Source organism: Nyctereutes procyonoides, unplaced genomic scaffold (genome assembly GCF_905146905.1).
Source record: "Nyctereutes procyonoides isolate TBG_1078 unplaced genomic scaffold, NYPRO_anot_genome, whole genome shotgun sequence".
In the NCBI taxonomy this organism is placed as follows: Eukaryota; Metazoa; Chordata; class Mammalia; order Carnivora; family Canidae; genus Nyctereutes; species Nyctereutes procyonoides.
This window is the reverse complement of record NW_026575052.1, coordinates 1,178,891-1,204,458: the sequence shown is the minus strand read 5'-3', so window position 1 is coordinate 1,204,458 and position 25,568 is coordinate 1,178,891. Positions and strand designations below refer to the sequence as shown.

The 25,568-nt window shown below is 62.7% G+C and overlaps 1 protein-coding gene across 1 annotated transcript; it reads right to left on the bottom strand.

The window, feature by feature from the left end:
• Nucleotides 1–2,103: 2,103 nt before the first annotated feature.
• PLOD1 (procollagen-lysine,2-oxoglutarate 5-dioxygenase 1) lies at nucleotides 2,104–25,568 on the bottom strand. Its single transcript, XM_055332505.1, has 19 exons — nucleotides 25,422–25,568; nucleotides 18,484–18,575; nucleotides 17,354–17,487; nucleotides 16,865–17,028; nucleotides 15,788–15,900; nucleotides 14,382–14,445; nucleotides 12,929–13,026; nucleotides 11,996–12,097; nucleotides 11,337–11,468; nucleotides 9,830–9,951; nucleotides 8,721–8,825; nucleotides 8,244–8,369; nucleotides 7,900–8,041; nucleotides 7,210–7,323; nucleotides 6,599–6,664; nucleotides 6,032–6,136; nucleotides 4,972–5,118; nucleotides 4,227–4,352; nucleotides 2,104–2,985 (listed from the first exon to the last, which is right to left on the bottom strand). Exons 1-19 carry the CDS (start codon nucleotides 25,495–25,497, stop codon nucleotides 2,830–2,832), a joined length of 2,184 nt encoding a protein of 727 aa, XP_055188480.1. The 5' UTR covers nucleotides 25,498–25,568; the 3' UTR covers nucleotides 2,104–2,829.

Genomic DNA, 25,568 nt, shown 5'->3' with positions numbered 1-25,568 from the left:
CAGGTGGAGGCCTGGAGGCTCTCTGCCCTTAACATCTGTCTTGTCCACTTCCGGTCAGCTCCCTCCTGTGACCTCCAGCCTGGGGCCTGGTCACCTGCCTGTGGCCTCTGGTCCGCACTTGGCCTGCACTCACGCTTTCCCTCTGAAACCGTCCCACGCCCTGAGGCCCTCCCTGGCAAGACGGCTTGAACCGGCCCACAGTGCTACTGGGGGGGGGGGTGCACAGGGTACGGCTGGCGTGCAATTGCACAAGACTTTACTGTGTCACCTACTTCTGTTCCCAGTGACTTTTTCTTGGACAGGAATTGATTTGTAATCAGAAAAAGGTAGCACTCAGGACGCCTGAGCTCAGCAGCGGCTCAGCGGTGGCTCAGAGGTTGAGCATCCGGCTGTGGCCCAGGGCGTGACCCCGGGGTCCCAGGATTGAGTCCCACATTGGGTTCCCCGCAGGGAGCCTTCTTCTCCCTCTGCCTGTGTCTCTGCCTCTCTGTGTCTCTCATGAGTAAATAAATAAAATCCTAAAAAAAAAAAAAGTTAAAAACAGCACTGAGATGCACACTGGTATACACACAAGTCTGCTCAAAAAGGTTGCCCGAGAGACAGATTAGGCATGGTCGCTTCTGGGGAGACCTCTAGCCAGGGCTGAGATGGGAAAAGGATTAAGATTTGCACTACATACAGGGCCCCTGGGTGGCTCAGCGGTTGAGCGTCTGCCTCTGGCCCAGGGCGTGACCCCGGGGTCCTGGGATCAGTCCCACTCAGGCTCCCTACAGGGAGGGAGCCTACTTCTCCCTCTGCCTGTGTCTCCGCCTCTCTCTGTCTCTCTGGGATAAATAAACAAACAAACAAACAAAAAGATTCACATTACAGGAATTCACCCTGGATCACTAAAAAAAAAAAAAAAAATCATTTAAAATTATCTTTAGGATGCATGCACAAAACCCCCGAATGTCTTTGAAGCGACGACGTCCAGCCCTCCTTAGCCTGGGAAAATGGGCTTTTACAGCCTGGCCACTGCCCACGCCCAGCCAACCTGCATTCTCTGATCCCATCTGTGCTTGCTGGCTCCAGCCACCTGGCCTGGAGTCTCAGCTCCTGGGAAGCTCCTCCCCGACCCACGTCCCAGGTCCCACGTCCCAGGCCCTGCTTAGCTGGCATCTGCTACCAGCACTTCTGCTCGGCGCTGCCGGCATCTGGGGCAGGTTAATTCCTTGGGCGAGGGGCCGTCCCGTGCACTGTAGAGTGTTTAAGAGCAGCCCGGCCTCTGCCTCTGGGTGCCAGTAGTACTTGCCCCCCCTTTCCTGGATGTCACAACCAAAAATGACTTCAGATATTGCCAAATATCCCCTGGGGAAAGAAATCACCTCAGCGAAGAGGCGCAGCATCGCAGAAGACACTGGTGCTTCCCGCTACGCGCAGCAGGTTTTCCAGCCACCGGGCACTTATCACACGGAGTCACTGTGAACCGAGCTGCAGTTGAGATTCGTCCCCACTGCCGACTGCAGGGGCCGGGGGGGGTGTGTGTGTGTGTGGAGGGACCAGACGTCTAGCAAAATCATATTCAAACCGCTGTCCCTCACCACGGGCTTCTGTGAGCTTCCTTGGCTTCCCCGAGCCCACAGGCCTCGCCTACGGAAGCCGCCGGCAGCCGCCCGTCCCTGCCCGCCCGCAGCGCTGGGTGCCTGAAACGGCAACGCCCAGCCCGCCGCCGCGCACGGACACACGCCCCGTTAGTAAGCGCCCGAGGCGTCATCAGTGCCCGGGAGTCTGTCCAGGGCGCGGTGGGGGCCACCAGGAGTGCTCTGCTCTCCGGCCTGTTTGCGGGGAGGGTGGTCAGCAGAGGCTCCAGGGAGGAGGGAGCACTTGGGGCCGATCGCACCCCAAGCGGCCAGCACCGCGCTCACGTGTAAGGCTTTGTGGAATACACAAATGACACGGGGACACACACAGGACTGCGTTTGGGAAACGCAAGTCACCAAGACTGCTGACACAGCCTTCCTTGCCAGTCAGGGGCTCTTAAACACCTCCCTGGGGACATACTCGCCCTGACACGTGCCCACTCACACACCCCCCGGTCCCCCCCCCCCCAGGATCTCCCAACTCTGTGGTTTGAATGACCTTTAATAGAAACTCTCCTATTTCCGACTGTCTGTCCCTCTCTCGGGGGGCATCCGGGACAGGGTGATCCACTGCAGTGCGTGCATGTCGCACTCCCTCCCCCCACGTGGAGGATGGAGCTGTGGTATGGACAGCTGTCCCGTCTCCCGGGAGATTTTCTGAGTCATCATCTCCAGGGAACAAGTTCGCTCCCACGATGGGAGCCATGGAGGAAGGGGCTTCAGCAGCCCCGGGGGGCGGGGCGGGGGCTGGAGTCTGATCCAGGTCTCTGTGTCTGCCCCAAGCCTGGAGCAGAAATCCTGGGGCTGCAGCTCTGCTGGGAGAAGCTGGGGGCCGCCTTCTCACCCCTAGGGCTCTCTGGGCAGCTGGCTGAGCCCCCCCTCCGCTCGAGTCCCGCCCACGGAAGAAGCAGAGGAAGGGGCCTGGGCCTTTCAGGAAGACGGGTGGGAGAGGACGGGTGGAAGAGGACGAGTTGCTATGGAGGGATGAGCAGGAACAGTGTCTCCGTGTGCTGGGCCAGGAGCACCAGGGAAGCCCCAGCTGAGGGGGCGGGCTCCGCCTCTGGCTCGGGGCCAGATCTCTCCCATGGCGACTCCGAGAGCAGTGGATGGAGGTCAGGAGCCTGGAGGCCGGGAGCACGGGGCCCCAGGAGCTGCTGGGCAGTGGTTGTTGGCAAAGACGCAGAGGTCCAAGGTGGCCCGGCCCGGCCAATTAGGGGTCGACGAAGGACACGGCGATGTAGCGGGTGCCCCTGGTGGTGGGGAGCCCCTCGTGGTAGTGCGTGAGTCGCCCGGGGTGCATGAGGGTCCAGCCCTTCCGTGGGGCTCGGATGGAGCAGTTGTAGCGCAGGAACCGACAGCCCCCGCCCTGGAAGAGGGGAAGCGTCAGTCCTACCGGAGGCCGGGCCCTGCCCCCGTCCCACCTCCGTCTGAGCCCCTCCGAGCCCAGGCAGCCCAGCGGCCCTGCAGGGACAGCGCGGGCCTTGGAGCCAGGCAGCCGCGGGCACACGACGGTGATGTGCTTTACTTTGTGACCAACCCGGGCCTCAGTTCCCCCTTCTGGGAAACTCGCAGGGTCATGAGGCTTCACTGAGATGAGACAAGGTAGGAGCTGAGGGCCTGGTTTCTCAGCCTCAGCACTGTGTGGACATCTGTGGCCAGAAGACTTTTTTTTTCCATTGGGCCAAAAAACACGTGGCATAAACTTTCCCGTTGGAAACATTTTCTAAGTGTGCCGCTCGGTGGTACCAAGTACGTGTGTGCTGTTGTACAGCCCTCGTCGCCAGGGGGCCGGGTAACTCTCTTGCTGGGGGGCTGTCCTGGGCACCCTGGCCTCTCCTTGCTAGCTGCCAGCAGCACCCCCACAGTTTCACAACCGAAAATGTCTTCGGATATTGCCAATGTCCCCCAGGGGTGGGGAGGACAAAATCGTCCCCTTAGGAGAGCCCCTCGTACATGGTGAACTCTCAAAAATGTGAGAGGTGTTTGTACGAGTGTGTTTCGCCGTGGCCGGCCCAGGCCTGAGTCCCCGAAACACTTAGAAACAGCAGCTCATGGAGGGAGTAAGTGAATGAGTCACACCCAGGGGCCTCCCGTGGGGGCTTGAGGTCCCCGGAACTGTGCCCTCTCCCCGCCACGTCCTCGTGGTCTCTCCAGCTCTCTCCTCCAGCCACAAGCCTGAGCCCCACACCCGGACTGACCCGGTCCCCCCATTCTCAAAGCAGCCCTCTCGCTTCCAAGAATTACAGAAACCCTAAACTCCTCACCACGAATGGCTCTCGGCCTTGGGTGCTTACTGAGCGACCCCGAGCTCATGGGATTCTCGCAGCATCTACACAGGGCGCTCTACGTTTCCCGTCTAAGACACCAGCAGACTGACAGCCTAAGGGACATGCCTGAGGCCCCAGAGCTGGCGGGCAGGCCCCAGGTCCATGCAGCCTGACCTCTGACCTCCTGCACCCCTGCATCTAAAGGACTCTCCCTCCCTCCCTCCCGACAGCACGGAGGCCTTCCCCTTTCCACAGCCCAGTGGGCACCCCGTCTCTCGGGTTCTCTGGAGCTGGGCCCCAGGGCCCCGGTGCCTCTTCAGCCGCCCTGCGAGCTGCTCACCTCATAATCCACGCCCACCCGGTTCAGGGCGATGTTGATGGTGAACGTGGAGGCGTCGTGGTGCGGCATGAGCGAGGGCTGCTCGTCGGGCTTGTAGCGGACCACGAAGGCCAGGTCGAACTGGGCCTGTGGGGGGGGGGGAGCAGGAGGGGGGGTGCCGCTGAAGAGCGGGAGAGGCAGGGGTGCACAGAAGGCCCCCCCCCAGCCTCACTGACCCTGGCACCCCGAGGGCAGGTTTCACACAGGTTTCACGCTGCGCTCCCCAGTGCCTGGCCCGGGGAGGCTGTCAGAAAAAATGTGCAGGGGGAGGACCGGACAGAAGGATGGGAAGGAAGGGAAGGAGAGGGGGAGGGGAGGGGAGGAGGGAGGGGAAGGGGGAGGAGGGAGGGAAGGGGAGGAGGGAGGGACTGCATCTGACCCTGACAACCTTCGGTGGCTACTAGGCAGGAGGAAGCAGGTGTCTGGAGAAAACGTGGAGAGCCCCAGAGGAAGGCGTTGCTGAGGCGTGATTTAAGGACGTGGGGGAGGAGTCGGGGGGTGACGAGGTGGGCTGCCCCCACCCTGGACTCTTCCAGAAGCTGCCACCCACCCCCATCGTGGGGGGAGGCCTCACTCCCACCTGGAGACCAAATATTCAGGCCTCTCCCTGGAGCAGAGAGGGACTGCGCTCTCTGCTTTCCCCCCCCGCTGCCACCCCGCCCCCACCCCCACCACCCCATAGCCGCTGCCTCCCTGGTGCGCCCACCCTGGTGTAGTAGCCCGGATAGAGCTTCTCCGTCATCGGGGCGATGTACTCCACCAGGAACTTATGCCACTCCCGCTCGAAGCTGATCTGGTTCATGTGGATGTCGATGGTCGGCACGTTTTCGTAGCCGCCCTGGATGCGGTTGTCCTGGAGGTGACCAAGGAGGGCGTGGTAAGCGGGAGGCCGCCGGGGTGCAGCCTGCTTCTCCCTGCCCTCCGCCCCTCCCCGCTGCTCGTGCGCACACTCGCTCTCTCTCCCTCTCAAATAAAATCTTTTTTTCTTTTTTAAGATCTTATTTATTAATTCATGAGAGACACAGAGAGAGAGAGAGAAAGAGAGAGAGACAGAGACACAGGCAGAGGGAGAAGCCGACTCCACGCAGGGAGCCCGATGTGGGACTCGATCCCGGGTCCCCGGGGTCACGCCCTGGGCCAAAAGCAGATGCTCATCCACTGAGCCACCCAGGCATCCCTCAAATAAAATCTTTAAAAAAAAGGAATTTAAAAATGCTCCCTGAACTTGGGGTGCCTGGGGCATTCAGTGGGTGAGGTCATGACCTCAGGGTTGTAGGATCGAGCCCCAGGTCGGGCTCCACGCTGAGCATGGAGTGGAATCTGCTCAAGAATCTCCCTGCCGGCTCCCTCCTGGCCCCCTCTGCCCTCCCCCCCTGCACTTTCCAGGATGAGCGCAGGTGCAGGATTCCTCCTCCGGGGAACACACAGCCTCTCAAGCCCACAAGCCACTTGCTTCTGCTTTCTGATGAGTGTGGCAGGGATGTTCCCAACCCTCCCTCATCCCACAGCGGCTCCTCCCTCCCCCATTACACACTCAGTCTGGTGAAGGAAAAACTAAATCATCCTAATCACGAAACAGGAACTGGAAACCTAGCAACTGAGGGTGAAGGCAGCTTAGAGACCCCCGCTCCATCCCATCGTGATGCCCCTAGACTCCTAAGTGCCAGGGCCCCCATCCGAAGAGCCCCAGAGAGGCTGGCCAGCTCAGGGAAGAGTGCCCCGAGGGCAGGTGTGTGCGGAGGCCCCGAACCCCAGCACCACCCCACCTTGTTATCTCCCAGAGACCACTGGCCGTAGTGCTCCATCTCCTCTACCAGCTCGTCACACGCCGTCTCCGTGAAGATGGGGAACCAGTAGACATCCGGGCAAGGCTGGGGAGGGCGGGGACTCAGTGCCAGGTCCCGAGGGCCCCGCTGCCCCTTCCCCCGGCCCCCCGGGGCAAGGCCTCCCATGCAGCCCAGGCCCTTCCCCGCAGCCTGGTCAGGGAGCCGCTCACGGGGAAGGCTGTGGAGCTGGGCACCAGCCCTTCCCGGCCGAGGCCTCTCGCGGGCTCCAGGCCCTGCAGCTGCTCGCTACTGGCCCCCGGCCCACAGTGGAGAGCACATTCGGGGATGTCTTTCCTCCTCGCCTGGGTCGCAGGGGAAACCCAAGGTCCCAAGGCCCCTGCAGACTCCGGCTGGGAAGCACCAGCAGGAGGGCCATCCTACCACCCTTTCTCTTGCCCAAGCGCAGCCTGAGCACCCAGTGGTGCCTCCCGTCCTCCCCTGGGGCAGCGGTCTCCTCCCTCTGCCCTTCATCCCCCTCAGCAGATCCTAGAGGTGCCCCGTCCTTACCATCTCGACCAGCTTCCCGGCCAGGGCTTTGGTGTAGTTCTCGTGGATGTACTTCTCCTTCCAGTCCTGGGGCGTGGGGAGGGCAGTTGGGCTCCTCAGGCCCGGCCTGGGCCAGCGGGGCTCACCCCTTGCCCAACTCCACGAGATGCTCTAAGGGGGGGTTCCTCCCTCGGGGCCCCTTGCAACGAGGGTGACTATGTGCCCGTGAGAGCTGGGTCTGCACGTGAACCTACACGTGTGTGTGTGTGTGTGCCACAGGCTCACTACGTCTAGGAATGCTGTCCACACTTGCTCTCGCTCTGGTTTTCATGACCCCCACCCCCCCGCAGCGAGCGAGGCTGGGGCAGCGTACCCATTTAAGGGACAACGGAGGCCCCAAAGACGGAGAGGCTCAGCCAAGTCACCGCAGACGGTCCACAGGCCAGGGCCTCATCCTGCCCCCTCCTCCGCCACTAGACGGTGCTGCCTCTGCAGGGCCCTCACACTGACACAGTTCTGTCCCCAGGGTGGCCCCAGGGGTGCCAGCCCTTCTCAAGCAGTGCAGGAGGCCCCCCCCCCACCGCAGAGTCACTGGGGTCCCTCCCCCCAATGCCCACCCAGCTGAGCCTCACCTCGGGGTTGCTGAACACCTCCCACAGGTCGTTGTGGAGGTGGCTGGTCTGGTAGCTGTCCAGGGACAGCAGGTGGCCAAAGGTGTGCCGGTTGGTCAGGAACATGAACACATCCTGGGGAGAACAGGCCGGATGCACACTCGCCCCCAGCCCCACGCACGCCCCCCGAAGGCTCGGCTGCAGCCTCCCCTGCTCGGGAAGCTGGCGGTCAGGGAACCGTGTGAGGGTCACCCCATCTCATCTCCCCAGCACCCAGCCCAGGCCTGACGAGGGGCACAATCAAGGAAGGCTTCCCGGAGGACCGGACGGAGACGGAAGAACAAATGTGTAAAAGCAAAGGATGGTATCCGGTCCTCAAGTTTTGGGCATGGCGAAATGTCACCACGCTGCCACCTTGAAATGGTAACTGCGGGGACACGCTGGGTGGGGCACGGCCGGTAGGGCAGGGTGTCTCCTGGGCACCTGGACTGTATTTAGGTGGAAAGTTTTTTCTAGCTCTGGTGAAAATGTAAATAGAGAAGATGGGTGCAGAAACTGGGTCCCCAAGGTGATCCCCACAGACCCCAAGGGTCGGCTCCCACGCCTGGCATCCCAGGTACCCCCACGCCCCAGGCCCTGGCATCTCCAGGTGTGAGGCAACAGAGACACCTCCCCATCGAGACGGCCTCCTACTGCGCGGCCCGGGCTGACCTGCTGCCGGATGTTGGCACAGAAGGCCATGTCGGGGTCCAGCCTGCCGTGGTGGAACAGGTCCGTGTGCTGCAGCTCGGCCCGCAGGGCACTGCCCTTAATCAGGTAGATGTTCGAGATGTAGGGCACGTTCCAGACGCCACTGAGGACGAGAGAGGAAGATGGAGGGGACCACAGGCTGGGGACGGGGAAGTCAAGGCTGGGAGGGTACCCGGGCCCAGGACAGCTGTCGGGAAGTCCTTCTGTGTGTCTCCCCTGCCTCGGGTCCAGCAGGAACTCGAGGACAACAGGGACAGGTCCACTGGGGGAGACAGATGAGGGGTCCCCATCCCACAGGTACTCACACACGCCGCCCCTGCACGATGTCCACATAGTCCTCGGAGCGCGCGTAGTAGCCATCTGCGCTCAGCGCGCCCCAGAAGTTGGACCACAGCCTCCCGTGGCGGGTCATTAATGGAGCGATGACGTTTCTGAGGAAGGGAGCACCTCAGTGGGAGGCCCTCTGAGCCCCCCGCCCCCCGCCCCGGGAGCCTGGGGCTGATCCGACCAGGTCGGGGATGGAGAGGACACCTTTCAACCTGCCAGCCCCTTGGGGTGGGGCCTGGAGCGGGCCCTGGCCAGCTGGTAGAGGGCCCAAGCGACGGGCAGCGGGAGCCGAGCAGAGGCGGGAGGGGTGGCAGCGAGGGGGGAAGAGGCTGGACTGAGGCGGGGGTGCAGGGCTGCAGCCAGCCCAGGGTGGGGGCCCCAGGTGAAGGCAGAGAAGGCAGGCAGGGCGGGCTCGGAGGGGCTGCCTGCTGGCCGTGGGCGCCCCCCAGCCTCACTTGTTCTGCTCGATCAGCAGGCGCAGGGTTTTAGGCTCAGTCAGGGCCACGTCGGCATCCACGCTGAAGTAGTAGGTGCAGCCCCGGTCCTGTCGGCACAGGTCCCTGCAGGCCGGGTCCCCGGGTCAGCACGGCCGGGGCTCTGGTGCCAGCCTCTCCCCGACCAGGGACCCGGAGTGGCCCGGCGGCCGTGCTCCCAGGCCCGCCCCTCCACGAGCTCAGGGAGCCAGCCAAGGGTCTTCAGAGGGCTCAGGCCCACCCGGTGAGGTTGGGACCTGCAGCCCCCTGGCCCTGAGACCCAAACCCTGAGCTGCGAGGCCAGAAGACGAACCCCCAGAGCTCACTCGGCCACTGGCGCCAGGTGCCCTGCAAACTGCGGTGCTGGGGACAGCATGGCCCCCGACAGGTCCCTACGCTGCCCCGGGCCGGGGCGCCAACGGGTCCTGCCCTTCGGAAGCACAGTCTGGTTCCCCGGACCCAAAGCCTTACAAACACGTGCTCTTTTTGTCTGGCCCGGGGCTGCGCAAACCAGTCCGTGGTCCAAAGCCAGCCCGCTGCCTGGGGTCGGGCGGCTCATGCGCTCAGGACCATTTGACATTTTTAAATGGTTGGGGGGCGAAAATGAAATGAGGTGATGCAGAAGCCCCACGAAATTCACACTGCAGCGTCCGTACATAATGTGGGGGCACGGTCACGGCCGTGGCGCCGCCAGCACAGGGCTGAGCCACCTCCCGTCCCCGGCTGGGCCCGTCCTCCCACGGCCAACACGGATTACTCTACTCGTTTGAGTAATAAGAGAAAAATCAGAGATGGTCTGTCAGCATTTATCCACTTCTGGCCCCGCGGTTCTTCATCTTTCTCTGACTTCTCCTTGCCCCCAAATGACACCGCTCAGCCCCACCCAGGAGCGCCCGGGTCAGCAGGGCAGAGACCATTTCCCCATTTGACACATGGGGATGCTGAGGCAAGGGGGGGCAGGGACTTGCTGGGGACACCCACAGGCTTCTGAATGCCTGTCTCTCGGCGTGATGCTCCTGATACCACGGCCACCCCCACCCGGTCCCCTCCCGTTCCCGGAGACAACCGTGGTGCGCTGGCCCCCAACTCACGCGCCCATGTTCCTGGCATCAGCATTTGCCACCCGAACCTCGGGGCCCACCAGTTTCATGGACTGGTACTCGCTGCCATGCTCTGCCAGGAACTGCTCCACCTGAGCCTTGTGGTGTTGCTCCTAGGGGTAGGGGGTGGGAAGGTGATGAAGGGAACACAGGTCCCACCCCCAGGACCACAGCACCCTCGGCTACGGCAGGCCGCTCCCCTTCATGCCCGGCAGGCGCCACACACGGGCTTTCCTAACTCCAGACCTCTGCCCCTGCAAGCCCCTCTGCCCAGAGTGCCCATCCCCAGCCACCCTTGACCACCCTCCCCTGATCAGGCCAGGCCCACCCTCCGTCACTGGGGACAGTACCCCCAACCCCACAGGCCCCATATGCAGAGTCATTTATTCTGGTCCAGAGTGCGGCCCAGGAAGCTGCCTCGGTGCAAAATGCTCCAGGTGACCCCACACGTGGCAAAACAAGAGCCCACACCTGGGCTCCTTGGATGGGGAAGCGGAAGGAGCAGGATCCTTAGAACCAAACCCAGGATCCAGAGCAAAGCCCAGCTCTGCTACCATTAGCTGCGTGGTCTGGAACAAGCCACTTGCCCTCCCCCACGGGGTCACTGCCAGGCGTTGACAAGTCAGACGGAGCACACGGATGGACCTCAAAGGCCGCCGGTGACGGCTCTCTTCCGCTGCGCCAAATCACAAAGTCACCCCTCACGGGTGCCCTGTTTCATGTCTGCAGGGAAACTGGAGCCTCCCGGGGCCGGGCCCACACCCTCTCCCTGTTTCCAGGCAGCACAGCTGAGTGAACGTCTGAGACCCAGGGTGGGCGCGGGGTGCAGCCCCTCGGGGCTGAGAGGTCTCAGAAGGGGTGACACCATCCGGGGCGGCCCAGAGGACGTTAAGGAAGAGAAGCAGCCTTGGCAACCGGGAAGACTGGAGGGTGTGCCTGGCGCCCCAGTTAGGGAAACTGGGGTAAGCAAAGGCTGAGGTGGGACTTTATGCAGCGGGAAGGAGAGGGAGGGACGGAGGGGCCTCTCCCCAGAGCAGCAGGCGCAGGGCCCTGCCCGGTTCCCCAGCAGGGACGCAGGGAATGGAAACCAATCTGCCTGGGAACCAAATCACGAGGGACGGATGAGGCAGGGAGAGAACCCGTGCCCATGCTGCCGGCTAGGGGCGCCTATCATGCGCCTCCCCACCCGTGGTGGGCACCCGTGTCCCACGGGCCCACGCGGTTGGCACTACCCTACCCCTACCTAGATGAGAGAACTGAGGCACAGACAAGTGGAGACAGGCACCCAAGGTCACGCAGCCCACGCGAGCAGCGGCGCTGGGATTGGAGCCCAGCCAGTCGGCCTCAGGTCAGGCCATCCGGGGACGCCGCCCACCGCCCACCGCGTCCACTCGGCCCAGGTGGTGGCGCTGCCCCGAGTGCTCGGGTGCCTCAGGCCGCCCGGTGAGCCTGGGCCTTCGCCCGAGCCACACGCCACCCCGGCAGCGCTGCTACTCACGTGGTTGTGAATGAAAAGCCGCATCTGCTTCCGGGGGTAGTGGAGGCGGAGCAGCCGTCGGAAGAACAGGGACAGGAACGGCGTGGGCTGTTCGATGAACACGCCAACCAGCACCGTGGGCAGAGCTTCCTCCTGCACGGGGACGGGGCGGCACAGGGTCTGGCCAGGCCCACCGCTGAGCCCCTGGGTGGCCGGAGGGAGCCCGACGCAGAGCCAGAGGGGTGCAGACTTCGCAGGAGAGGGGCCTAGGCCGGGGCGGGGGGAGGTAGGGGGAGGCCGTGGCAGGGAGCAGAAAGCAGCAGGAGGAGGCCCCTGCTGGGCAGACTGAGCCTAGACTTGGATCCGGGACCAGCTGCCGGCCCGCTGGCGGAGAGCCCGGCTGGCTCGGCTCTCAAGTGAGCTACAGACGAGGAGGAAGGTCGGTGAGGTGACAGGCCTGTGGGAGACGACTCAGGCTGAAGGAGCCAGGACTTGGCATGGCCGGGAGGGGAGGGGGGTGCGAGCTGGAGCACATGTAAGCGGAGAAGGCCTCCAAGAGGAGGTGCCGGGGTGAAGAGGAAGACGGAACCCCAGACAGAAAGGTGAGCCTTTTACCTCCCGCCAAAGACCGTCTTCTCCCCGCCCAAGGGGCTCGGGCCCCTCCTGTCTGGCAGCCGTACCCCAATGCCCCTGAGGCTACGCAGGCCCTCGTCACACACGGAGCAGCCCGTCTCGAAGGTCCAGAAGCGCGGGATGTAGTTGCCCAGGTAGTTCAGCTGCAGCTGCAGGGAGACATGGGGTCTGAGACGCGGGGTACGGGCCGGCCCCTCCCATCTGTAACCACTGAGTCACGTCCCCCTCGCCCCTGGGGGCAGGAAGGTGACTTTATTTGCAGCAGGCTTTGCAGGGAACATTTCGTTCCCTTTGGAGATCACCAAAGCTGCTCTGAGGGCAGAGGTGAGACCCGGCACCCTGACACCCCTTCGTCATGGGTCTGCCTGGAGCCAATGCAGATGGCTTGTCCCCCCCCACACCCCCTCGGCAGCCCGGAGAGTCCAACTGAGCGGCTCCCAAGTGGGGTCGGGAGATCTGCTTCAACACTCCCCCCCATTCTCTCCGGGCCACGTGATTCTGACCCGGTGGGGGCACAGAGGGGGCCGCGGACCACACCTGAAGCAGTGTGCTGTGAGCCAGGGCTGGCCCCCCAGGCCCCAAGGGATCTGGCCTGCACCCCAGCCCCTTCTGAGCTCCAGGAGCACAGGAACCAGTCTGTGCTGCTCAGGACTGACTGTGCCTTGTGTCCTGCTGCAAATATTAAGTAAACATTTGTTGCATGAAGAAACAAGTCTGCCCTGGGACGACGGGGTATGGATGCCTGGGGCAGCCCAGCGGAGGCCCAGGTGGGGACAGGGACCTCCTCTGCGCCCCGAGGTTGAGCAGGGAGGACCATCACAGCCACAGCAAGGAGACAAGGCACCACGCTGAACTCAGCTGTGAGGACAGAGGCAGGGGGGTGGCTCTGCCCCCAGGGAGAAGCTGTGGGCTCACGGTGGAGCACACTGGGGCCTCTGGCTGCCGCCTCTCTCCCCCCAGGGGCTGGGGCCGCTCCCTACCTTGGTGGGCCCGTTGCCATGGATCAGGACCGGGAGGGTGTCGTAGGCGAGGTTCCTCGCTCTCACGTGGCCCATCTCAAACTTGAGCACGACCTCATCTGGGGATCAGAGAGCACAGACACACCCAGCATCAGGCCCGGGGCCAGGCTCAGATCCTAGCTCCTGCTTGGGGCGTGCTCGGGGTTATAGCGCTTCTTCGAGCCCCACATTTCCTCATCTGTAAAACGGGGGTAGGAGTGCAAGGGTTCCGTGTGGGGCAAGCGCTTAGCATCACGCCTTGCCCATGGGGAGCACAGACGCCACGGCAGTCCCTAGGATTTACTGTGAGGACTTCTTCGAGCCAGAAGCAGGGGACAGGACACAGCGAGACCTGAAACGTCCCAGGTCCAGCGAGAGCTCAGAGAAGCCCGGGCACAGGGCCCGGGGGCAGCTGCTTTGGGAGGCAGGCGGAGCGGCAGGGAGAACACCCCGGCCTACGTGGAAGTCCGGGGCAGGGTCGGGGACAGGTCCTGTGCGGTGGAGAGAGCTCCTCCGGAGGACCTAAACCCCTTGCTCTGACCCCGTGAGACAGCAGGAGAAGCCGCCTGTCCCCTACCCGACAGTTATAAAGGCAGAGGGGCCTCTCGTCAGAGGCCTGGAAGATGCCAGGAGGGAGGCCCTCTGTGTGGGTGATCATGCGAGGGGGCCCTCGCTCCCCCAAGAGATGCTCAGGACTCGGCTTCTAAACGTACGTCCATGCACTCCCGGGAGCCACAGACAGAAGGGTGCGGATGTTTCTACACCGTCCCAAGAAGGGAGCCATAGTGCTCGTTATATTTTTCAAAAAGTGAGATTCCATCTACCCCATAAAATCACCAATCAGCGATTGGACCCAACTAAAGATGGGAAAACTGAGCTCGAGAGAGAGAGAGAGAGAGAGAGAGAGAGAGAGAGAAGCTTGCCCGAGGTCACCCAGGTAGACAGATCAAGGAATGTCATGAGCAGTCATGGGTTTAGGGCCGGCCCAAGCGTGCTTCTGGTTCTAAAGGACCGGGCACCCTCTCCACTTCCCAAGCCACCCATAGCCCTCCCGTCAGCTCAGCCCCCACGAGAGCCCAGGAAGCCTTCACCTGGGCGGTGGGAGGGCAGGAAGGAGGGAAGCAGGCCCACCTGTAAGAACCACGGCTGTGGGGCAGGGGCAGGTACCCGCAGCGAGCAGCTGCCCCCTGCGTCAGCATCCCGCAGGCTCTTAGAGTGACCCCTGGGCCCTCCATCCTCGACCCCACAGAAACACAGCTCTGCCCTGGGACATCCAGGTGGGGCCCTTGAGATGCAGCAGGCGACCTCCCGGCACAGCAGCCATGCAGGAACCAGCCCATCCTCCTCCTCCTCCTCGGGTCCAGGTCCTGCCTGGAATCCTCACCTCCTTCCTGGCATCCCCCTCAGGATCCCCCCGCCGCGTGGGGCCGCTCACCCAAGGCTCCATCCAGGTTCTGGAAGATACGGCAGCGGTGGTCCAGGGTGATGTTGATTCGCTCCTGCAGGAGAGAGGACACCAGGCTGCAGTAGGGACGGGCCTGGCCGAGGGTGGGGGACCTGCCCTCCCACTTCTGCTACTTCCTCTCCCTGTCACACCAGGGCAGCCGGGAGCCCTGGGACCTATGGGTGCAGTGGCTCTATTCGCAGGGAACCGGGGACTTTCGGAATCGGAAGGTATCTAAGGAAACAGCCGGTTCAAGTAGAACAATCATCGTTAACAGATGCTAGTTTTTTGCTTTACTGTCAATCACGAAGTACTGCAGGTACATTAGTTAATTTAATCCATACGACACCCTTATGGGAAAGTACCGCCGTCCCTATGTTTCACAGATTTAAGAAAAACCAAGGCACAGAGAGGTTGGATAACTCGCCTAAGGTCACACAGCTAATAACTGGCTACGCTGGCATTTGAACCCCAGGAGCCCGGGCCCGAGGTCCCCTGTTCTCTCCAACAGAAAGCTGCGTCTTTAAGACTTAGCTGGGCCCCACAGAGCCCTGGGCCAGGCCAAGGAAGGCAAGTGGCACGCTAGGCTCGGCCCTCATCCCTGGGCTTCTGCAAGTGACGTCATTGGAGGCAAAGGGGAAGGAGGAGGAAGGACCGAGTTTAAAAGTTCACATTTCTACTGCGCAAGTCCCAACGCTTCGTTTCCTTATTTTGTGGATGATGAAGACCGAGGCCCAGAGAGGGAAGGTGACTCGCCCTAGGTCACATAGCACAGAGCTGATGGGGGTTGAGGGATAAGCAGGCGAGAATCCAGGAATCCGGACCGTTCAAGGACTCGAGTTTTATATGTTGGCAAGTTGAATTTAAATTTTTAAAAATGTTTAAAAAAAAAGAACTCCCTGAGTTCCCTGCCGCCCAGAGGACACTGGCTGGTTTGGGGCGACACTGGTCCCGACACACCATCCTCAGTCCCCTCAATGACCTCTCCTCAAGACAGGCTCAGAGGTCGGGGCACAGGTCCAGCCAAGACCTCACCGGCCCCCCAGAAGCCCCCCAGGCGGGGTGGTGGGGGCAATTCAGCTCGTCGGTTCCTTTCAACACCATCACTACAAACACGAGGTCCTATGCTCCCGCCTCCCGGACTTGAGGGTCCACGAAGGTGGGGACCCTAAGCGTCCCGTTCACGGCCACGCCCCTGCCCTGCGCCGGACAGCGTCTCACACAGGCGCCCAATAAGTGGCCACTGGATACAGCGGGGAATCAGGGAACGGACAGACGGGGTGTCGATGCCCAGGCCCTGGGGGCCCTGCTTCCCACCCGGCATCAAGGTCCAGCATCGAGATGCCACAGCTCCCCTCCCCCGCCCCTGCTCCTCAGCCCTCCCCGCTGCCCCTCACCCTCTTCTCAGGGTCCAAGAAGATCTGGGTGTAAAAGAGCTGGTCGCTGTCGCTGTCCTGGCCTTCCCACTCGGCCACCAGTTTGCTGAGGCTGGGGGCATAGCCGATGAAGCCTGCGGGTTGGTGGGGGACACACAGAGACAGGCACTCAGCCTCCGGGGCCCTAAGTCGGGCGCCTCTTCCTGGCATCCGCTCTCGTTCACCTCCCACTCTTTTACCTCCCCTGAGAGGTCCTCCTGGACTGAGGTGAGACTGACGTCTAGAGGCTGAAAGCACCTGCCAGCTAATGCCACCCGGTGACACGCTCCCACTGAGCTCACAGGGTCAACGGTGCCCACTGATCCGCACAGCTCGGGTGCCGGGCACCACGTAGGTGGTGAGGGGGTGGGTCGGACCAGCAGTCCCCAGGGGCAGAGCTGGTGGGGCACAGGCCTACAGCCCCCTGCCTACACTTATCTGGGAAACGTGGCCCAGAGAAGGGCAGAGGCTGGGCCAGGGTCCCACGGCGCCTGTGGCTTACAGGGAAAAGTGCACACAGCCCCCTGGCCACAGTGCAGACGGGTGAGGAGAGAAGGGGGTGTGGGGGGAACACCGCCAGCCCTGGGCCGGGACCAGGCCTCCCCGACTGGGCTCGCTCTCCCGGCCAATGGGAAACCGAGGCTGCGGGGGGCAGACAGAGGAACCCGGGGGGCAGACGGAGGAACCCATGATAAAATGCAGACTGATCCCCACGCAGTGGGAAACCACTGAGCGATGCACATGGATTTGTGTCTGGCTGCCGGGCGGGGAAGGAACGGGAAGGGGCAAGGACAGAAGCTGGCAGGGCGGCCAGGGGACGACCCTGAACGGCCGGGCGAGGCAGGGGCCGAGGGAGTGGGGCCAAGGGTGCGACCAAGAGGTCTTCGCAAGTGGGAGGGGGGTGACCAGCCCATGGGCTGGGGGTCGGGGGCCGAGGGAGGGTATTCAGGGGTGCCCCGGCTTCGTGCGGGTGGCTGTGGGTGTTCACGAGACAAGGGGGACTGCAGCGTGGCGTTCCTGACGGCGGCCAAGGGACCCCGGCACCCCCCGACTCCTCACCTCCAGAGCCCAGGAACCTCTTGCCGTCAGACACAGCCGGGTACTTGGCTTCCAGCCTGCGGTCCGGGTAGATGAGCTCCTCGGCCGAGAAGACCACCTGGCCCCTGGCCTGCCGGAACTTCTTCAGGAGCTCTCGAGGCCCTGACGCGAACACCACGTCGTAGCTGCGGCCACAGCGGGGAGAGCGGGGGCAGGGCAGAGGTGGGCAGGGGCTCGCGGGCCGCCGCGTCCCAAGCCACCTGTCGTCTCCGGCCGGGCCCGCAGCGTTTCCACCCCACCGTGTGCTCGTCATGCTCGAAGCACGGCTCACCGACCCGGGCAGGCCCCCTTGCCCGTCTTCTCACCAACGGGCATGGTCTCTTCTGGGCTCCCAGCCCCCCTAAACCCGCAGGCAACCTTAGATAGCGATCCCCCCTCACCCCCGCCATCCTGCAAGGGCCTCATTCTAGAATATTCCATTTCTCTACCCAGAAGCCCCCAGCCACCTACCTGTCTGTGAAGAGAATGACCAGGTCCTCCTTGTCCGCGTGCTTCTCCAGAGCTTTCTTCAGCAGCCGGACCTTCAGCCCTCCGCCTGCCGACGTCCCCTTCTCCCCGGTCCAGTCCTCCCCCAGGCCCAGTGCCTGCACAGAAAGGCCCCTTCACGTGGGCTTTTGGCAAAGATCTACCTTGAGGCCCCACCTCCACCCCCACCGGTACAGTGACCACGCCTGCCGCCGTCTATCCAGCATCTCCTGCCTAGCTGGGGGGACAGCACCCTACAGTGAGTGAGGCTGACCAGGCTGGGTGCGGGGGCCGGGTCACGTGACCTGACCATCCTTCCCAGAGGGTTTGGGCCTGTGACCTAAGCCTATGGCCTATCAGCGTCTCCCCTGAGACTCTGCAATTCAAATGAAGGAAAGGAGATCTAGAAAGGAGGTCTAGTTCTGCTAAGGTTGGGAAGCTGGGGGCGGATGTCTGCGAATGAAGACCAACAGGACAGGACCCAGAGATGGAAGGACAAAGCCCTTACCATGCAGCCTGAACCCTTAGATCGAGCTACGCCTGAAGCAGCACTCTGCTTCAACCCGCATTCATGTGTACTAATCTGTTTTCTTTCTGGCCTAACACCACTCGATTGCAAGCTGTGTAGACAGTGCCACCGTCTGCCTCCTCCATCATTTTATCCCGGGCGCCTAGCACTGTGCCTGACTGAAGGAGGCACTTGGCCGAAAGGAGGGGAGTCTCCCTGCAGGGCTAAGCTCCAGACACGGCAGACAGAAGACGCCAGGGGGACTGGCCCTGGCCCATGTTTCTTTACAGCAGTGTTTACACGGCTGAGGTGTCCAGATGACGGCCATCCCCAGATCACCCGGGGGCGTTGGTGGAGATGCTGCTTCCCAGGCCCTGCCTCCTACCAGCCACACCCCCTCACATGAGTGACCCCACAGCCTCCTCCTGTCTCAGTTCCCCCCACACTCCCAGCTCCAGCACCCCCCAGACTTTGACTGTGTTCTCCCCCTCTTGCTTTTCCTAACTCATCCTCATCTTTCCGGCTTCCAGAAGCTTCCCCATGGCCCCCAGTTTGCGAAGGGCAAAAACTTGGCTCCTGGACTCCCCCACCCCCGGGCACCCCTTACCTGGATCTTGTAGTTGAAGAACTGGCCTGAACGCTTGAAGCGCCGGAACCCTTCGGTCTCTGTCGTGGCCACCGTGAGGACTAACAGGTTGTCTATGGACAGACAAGGGGGTGGTGAGCGGGAGTGGAGCAGGGGAGAGGAGGTGCTCGCTCCCAGATGTGTCAAGTCCTAGAAGGATGTGTCCTCACGTCCATGCATTACAGACAAGGGCCCAAGGCCCAGGTAGGAAGGACGTGCCGACGGTCACCCAGCTGGTTAATGACAGAGCTGGGACGGAACCGGGGTCTCCCGAGGCTCCTGCAGGGAACGTCCCGCTGGGAACTGACCAGCAGGACAGGAGGCGCCTGGACCTAGCATCGGGGGGCTGGGTCTCAGTGGATCCAGGGGGCTCTGGCCTCTCACCAGGGCCGAGGCAAGGACTGGCCCCAAACACCGACCACCAGGAGGACCTCTCCGGCCGATGCTGGGCCCGAGCGCAGGGCCGGCCGCCGCTCTCCGCGCCTAAGCCCGGGCACACACCGCCGACCGAGCCCAGCGGTCTTCCCTGCTGAGCCTCCTGGGACTTCACCCCCCACGGGAACCGACTTGAAATCCTAAGCTTTGACCAGAGGAACTGCACAAGCCTTTTCACAAGAGACCTCTCTCAGGCTTCACCTCTGCAATAGAACCTGCTGGAAACAAGTCCCCAGGCTGCATCTCGGGGAGCCCTGGGAAAGTCCCTTCCAGATCACCATCGGACGCTGTGTTACCTGAGAGGCAAAGGCTCTGGAGCTGGCCTGCCTGGTCAGAATCCCAGCTTTGTGAACTCAGACAAGCCCTGACTTTTCTGGGCCCCAGTTTTCCACTTTGTACAATAGGGACGATGATCGTACAGTAGGGGGGTCTGGTCAGTACAGCACAGGACTCTTGATCTAGGGAGTTATGAGTTTGAGCCCCATGCAGGGCATAGAGACTATTTAAAAAAAAGAAAAAACCCAACAGTACAGTAGTCCCCCCTTTATCTACGGGAGATGCATCCCAAGACCCCAGTAGATGCCCAAAGCCACAGAAAGCACCAGACCCCATGTATACAAGGCTCTCTCCTATATGAACACACCTATGAGAAAGTTACTATAAATTCGACACACTAAGCGATTTGCAAAATAAAATAGAATAATAAGGGATCCCTGGATGGCTTAGTGGTTAAGCTCCTGCCTTCAGCCCAGGGCATGATTCTGGAGTCCTGGGATCAAGTCCCACATCGGGCTCCCTGCATGGAGCCTGCTTCTCCCTCTGCCATGTGTCTCTCATGAATAAATAAATAAAATCTTAAAATAAAATAAAATAAAATAAAATAAAATAAAATAAAATAAAATAAAATAAAATAATAATACCCTGCAGGGGCGCCTGGGTGGCTCAGTCGGTTAAGCATCTACCCCTGGCTCAGGTCCAGATCCTGGGGTCCTGGGATCGAGCCCTGAGTCATTGCTGCTGAACTCCCTGCTCGGTGGGGCATCTGCTTCTCGCTCCCTCTGCCACCACCCTGCGCGTGTGCGTGGGCATGCATGCTCTCTCTCTAAAAAAAAATCACAAAACCAAAAACCAAGCAACCCTACATGATGAGACGCGGTGAGATGAATGCAGCACCATGACAGTCGGGCTGGTACTGACGTGTCCTCAGAAGGAGGCTCATCTGCTGCCCGGACCACAGTCGTCTGCAGGTAACCGAGACCGTGGATATGGGGAGACCTCAAGGACTGCCAGAGTAATTCAGTGAGATCAGGCCTGCCGATACCCCACTGGGATACCGGGCTGCTGGCACCTGCTACGAGCTCGGACTGGTCCTGATCACTGAGAGGCAAACACCTTGCTCTGGCATTCAAAGCCCTCCCTGATTGGCCCAGGGCCGACTTGTTCCCTCCACCAAGCAGGCCCAAGACCCTACCATCCTGGGCTCCTGGCCTTCTACCCCCGCTCCCTCCCCTTTCTCTAATCTTCCTCCGGGTCCCAAGACCAGTGACAGTGACACCCCTTCCCTGTTAATACCTCTATGAAGCCTTCTCAGGTTTTTCCTGCCCTCTCTCCTGCCCTTAGAGGCAGGACCCCCCCCTCCCCTGCTCTGCCGCATTCACTGCTGCTTCGCTGGGCTCCGGGACGTGATGCTTTTCTGGGTGAACGGACACACCCGGTGGCCAGGCCAACACAGGCTCGTCAGGCCTTCCCATACACCCGACTCTGGGAAAGCAAGAGGAGACTCTGGGAAAGCAAGAGGAGCCGGGGCTGGAGGAACAAAGGGGTCCCTCGGGGGGGTATGGGGGGGAGCTGGCTGAGCGGCAGAACTAGGCAGGCACTGGCCCCAGGGCAGGGGTGGCCCAGCAGGTCCGGGCAGGAATCCACTGGAAGTGGGCCCAGGGACCTGGGGAGCAAGAGGGAGGGATTCACCAGGCAGGTGTGGAGGGGAGGCCTCCCCCCAGACCCTGGGGGCCAAGACAGGGGTGCTGCCCACACGTGAGCTCTTCCCAGGATGGTGAAGTGTCCCCCCAAGTGAGGAGGAGAGAGTTGCCAGCTCGGAGGCCCTCCGGTCCCTGGCACGGGCAGCAGAGCGACAGGAAGAGTGTCACATTTCATGGATGGAAAAAGCCAGCATGTGTGTCTGTGAGAGATGCTGGATCAGGGCTCCCGGAGTCAGGCTGCAGGGGGAGGGCCGAGGGGACCGGCGGGCGTCTCCAGGCTCCTCTCCGGAGTCCCCTCTACCAAATAACCCTACAAAGTGGCTCACCTCTACTGACACCTTCGACATGCTGGACCTTGTTCTAGGCACTTTACTGGTCCTAACCCCTCACCCCCGCCCCCAACTCTAGGCTTAGAAACCAAGGCTCAGGGCACCTGGGGGGCTCAGTGGTTGAGCGGCTGCCTTTGGCTCAGGGCATGATCCCGGGGTCCCAGACGGGTCCATCGGGCTCCCTGCAGGGAGCCTGCTTCTCCTTCTGTCTCTGTTTCTGCCTCTCTCTCTCTCTCATTAATTAATAAATAAAATCTTAAAAAAAAAAAAAAGAAACAAAAAAAGAAACCAAGGCTCAGACATGGTGAGTAACTTGCCCCAGGGAGCCAGGAAGTAGTAGCAGCAGGATGTCGACACAGAAGCCTGGATCCAGAGTCCCCTCTCTTAACCTCTGCACACACCGCCCAGGCCTGGACAGGGACCAGCTGGCTGCCTCCCCGTCCGTCCGAAGAAACCGCAGCTGAGGTGGCGGAGTGGACAGCAGGCCACGCTGGACCCCCACCCGCTCAGCCTACCCCCTCTGTGTCCCCGGATGGTGGCAGGTGCGCCCCCGGGGCCTGAACAAATCTAGCACCTGCCTCCCCGGCCAAGGACCCGACCAGATCACCCACCCGGTCCGGAGGGTCCCAAATCCTGCCTGCGTGACAGCATCACAAGGGAGGCTGTGAACCTCAGACTCCAGGGCCCCGGCCCGGGGTCTCACATGGGCCTAGGAGGCGGGATTGTTCCTACTGCTCCCAGGTGATTTCTGAGGCGAGCCACATTTGGAAACCTCTGATCCTGGCCATCCCTGGTCCTGACTCTGGGCTCCAATGCAGGTCCCAGGGGGCAGGGGGGGTGTCCCAGCCAGAGGATGATTGGCAGGCCCCGACCCCAAGGGACCCTGGGGTTACCTCTCAGCACCACTCACCCCACGACAGCTGCCTCACTAACCCAGCCTTCGCCCCATCCCCTTGTCCCTTCTCATCAAGAGGCCTTAGTCCTCCAGGAAGCCCCCATCATCTCCTCCCCTTACCCGGTGCGGTGTCGGGGTGCCCAGCGGGTGACGCACCAGCACAGACCTGCCCCTCTCCCTTCCCAGGCCACACTGAAATCTTCATTTCCTTGGCCTCCCTCCCCCTCCCTGTGGCTGGCACTGGGTGTGACTCAGGATGTCTGGGTGTGCACTGTCTGGCCTCGGTGGGGCTCGGCCCGGGGAGGGAAGTCCAGTAGGCACTGCCACCGGTGAGCCCTTACTAGACGCCACATGTCACGCAAAGTGTGTTACATTCATTCTCACGCGTAGCCATCCACAGCCCCGGGGCAGTGATGTTCCTGCCTCCCTTGTGCAGGTGTGGAAACTGAGGCAGAGAGAAGCTAAGTAACGCCCCCGCCGCCGAAGGTCATGGAAGCTTGACACGGGAAGCAAATGGGCTGCAGTTCCCCACGCCCGTGTCCCCCATGTCCCCATTTCCCCGTGCGGCATTCTGGAATGCTGCGGACCCACGCCGGCACCCACGCCGGCACCCGCAGCGTGGACGCTCCGCGGTCAGGAGGCAGGCACCCGGCCCAGGGCACAGGCCCAGGGCGACGACAGGCGGGGGTTCCCTGACACCCAGGGCCGCACCGGGCCCAGCGCGGCTGACAGGCCTCGTCACAGGGAACGTCCCCGAGGGGAGGACATGTGCGGGCCGAGGGGTCCCAGGTGCGGGGGCCTGCGGGCGCAGGAAGTCACCTCCCTGGGGTCCCAGGGGGCGCTGGGGGCTCCGCCGCAGCCAGGCCTCTCCTCCCCCAGCAGCGCCAGGCGGGGCCGCAGGCAGGTCTGCCCGCTCTCTGGGACAGGCAATGAGCGGAGCTCCTCCCCCTTCCCCTTCCTCCATCCTCACCCCATCAACAGGGTGTGGCAGAGACGTGCACTTGGCACCCAGGGCGCCCAGGCTGACTCCCCGGGTCCTCCTCAGACATGCCCCCCAACACACACGTGCACAGGCCCAGCTGGGTCACCCTCGCTCCTGGGGCCTTTCCACTCCCCGTGTGGGACAGTACGATCCAGAAGCCCCGCCCTCGCCCTACCGACCTCAGGGGCCGCCAGGGGCTCCAGATGGTCCTTCCTCTCCAAGGCCAAGCCAAGGCCGTGGAGACAGGCGGGAGCCCAGGGAGAGGACAGCGATGGGAGGAGGGTTGCATCCCCGCCCTAGACTGGGCCTCTACCGAGGTGAGGAGCCTGTGTCCTCCCCTAAGCTGGGAGTGAAAACTCTCTCGTTCTCTCCGTGTGCCCAAGCGGTGTGTGTCTGGGTGGCTGCAGGGGTGGACGAGCTGCCAGGACCGCTTCCCTGAACCTGCCCCACTGGAACATTCTTCAGCGGTGGCCCCATCCCAGCTACCTGGTACCGCTGGGCGTCCCGGGCCCAACCAGGGGAGGGAGGCGCTGGCCTTTCCGGGGACTGCTGGAGTGTCCCCCACTCCTGACACCAGTCAGGGGGCCCACTCCATCCTAGCCAGCGGCTGAGGGGCCCACCTCAGCTGGGCCTGGGCAAGTGGAGCAGGCTCCTCTGGACGGCATCTCTAGGCAACAGCCCCCCTGGCCCACACCCCCCAGGCAGGGGTCAGCAGAAATGAGCAGTGGATCCGAGCCCCAGTCAACGCCTCCACCTCCAACCGCCTACAGCGACGACGGGAGAGCAGGTACTGAACCTGCGGGGGCCTCGGTCGTGCTATCTGCAAAATGGGGCCAATGATTCCTTACTTATCAAAAGGGTCTGAATGGAGTAAGGGAAGCAAAGAGCCTCAACGTGACAGCGGCTTGATATTAGCTCGGGTCTGGTAACCTCAGTCGAGTACCTCCTTACTACCTACCAGGTGCTCTACCTGGATCGTCTCAGCGACACACCGAGTCCTGCACCCTCCCTCGGTGGGGGCTACCTCCTGTCTACTCTGTCCCCTCCCATCACTGCTGCTGGGGTCAGGGCACCTGGGGCCCTGCCATTGATTTGGTCCCTCTGACTCAATTCTGTAGGCCTCCTTGTGGGCAGCAGGAGTTTCGTCTCCTGGAATGGTCTGGGGGTGGACGGGGGCCACACTGGCAGAAGCAGGGGAAGAGAGATCCAGGAAACAAACGCTATTCTAGGGCTCCTGGCTCCCGACCAGCGAGTGGGCCCAGGCCACAGGCCTTTTGCACACACCACCAGCCCAGCCCTGTGCTCAGCGCCTCCCTCACTGGATTTTTTGACCTGATGTACTGCCCTGCTGGGATACTCCAGGAAAGCAGGTAGTGCTGAGTCCAGGGAAGAACAAGCCTGCATAGGATGGGCTGATCCCTCCCCAGCAGGCCTCATCCCTTGGAATCCTAGTGAGAGCGCTAGGACTCGGGTACCATTGCCCCATTTTGCAGGCTAGAATTACCACAGGCTTTACCACTGGGAGATGTGTGGCCTTGGGCACAACCTGGGACCAAGGAGATACTCCAAAATGGGGGTTCCCATCCCCTCCTCTGGTAGGGTCTGCTACACCCTGCCGGCTCCCAGGTTCCCAGGAAGGAGGGCAGAGGAAGGTGCAGCCAGTGGCTCGGCTTTCCTGGGGTTGCCCAGTCTACACCCTCCCCAGGGCTCTCGGGGGTTCAGCAGGCAGCCCTGGAGGTGGCCAAGGGCAGCAGCACCCACTCAGGACGGGGGACCCATAAGAGCCGTGGAGTGCAGCAGAGCACCCAGCCATCCAAGGCTGCCCTGCGCTGGGCAGTCAGCGCACCTGTCTGAGCCCGTTTGCTCCTGCGGGGCCTGGAGGGAGTAAGACCCGCCCGCGGGGGCGGGGGCGGGGGCGGAGCAGGCCACGGAGGCCTCGCCACAGGGTACCTGGCTCGGGGGCCACTCCCCACCCCGCGGCTGTGCGGCCCGGCGCTCCCCTGAGCCACACACACCTGCGTGCCCCTCCTGGCTCCAGGGCAGGTGAGTCCACCCAACTTTAGTTTCCCAGCTGGAAGGGGGGGGGGCGCTGGAGCAGCACAGCCCGGAGGGCCGGCGCCCCGCGAGCCCCTAGACGGCCCCTCGGCTCCCTCCCGGCTGCGTGGCGCAGTGGTCTGCCCCGGTCGCCTGCGAGCCCCCGGCCAAGTGGCCGCAGCCGGATCCCCCGGGAGCGCGGGCCTCGCGTGCAGACCCGCGGCCCCCGGGCGGCCCCCGCCCCGCCCCGCCCCGCCCGCGCTCACCCTCCGGCCTGGGGTCGCCCTTCGCTTCGGCCAGGAGCAGCCAGCCCAGCGGGGCCAGGAGCAGCAGCGGCCGCATGGCCGGGTCGGGCGCGTCCGGCCGGCCCCGCGGCGCTCGCAGGCTGGAAACTTCGCGACGGGGCCGGCCGC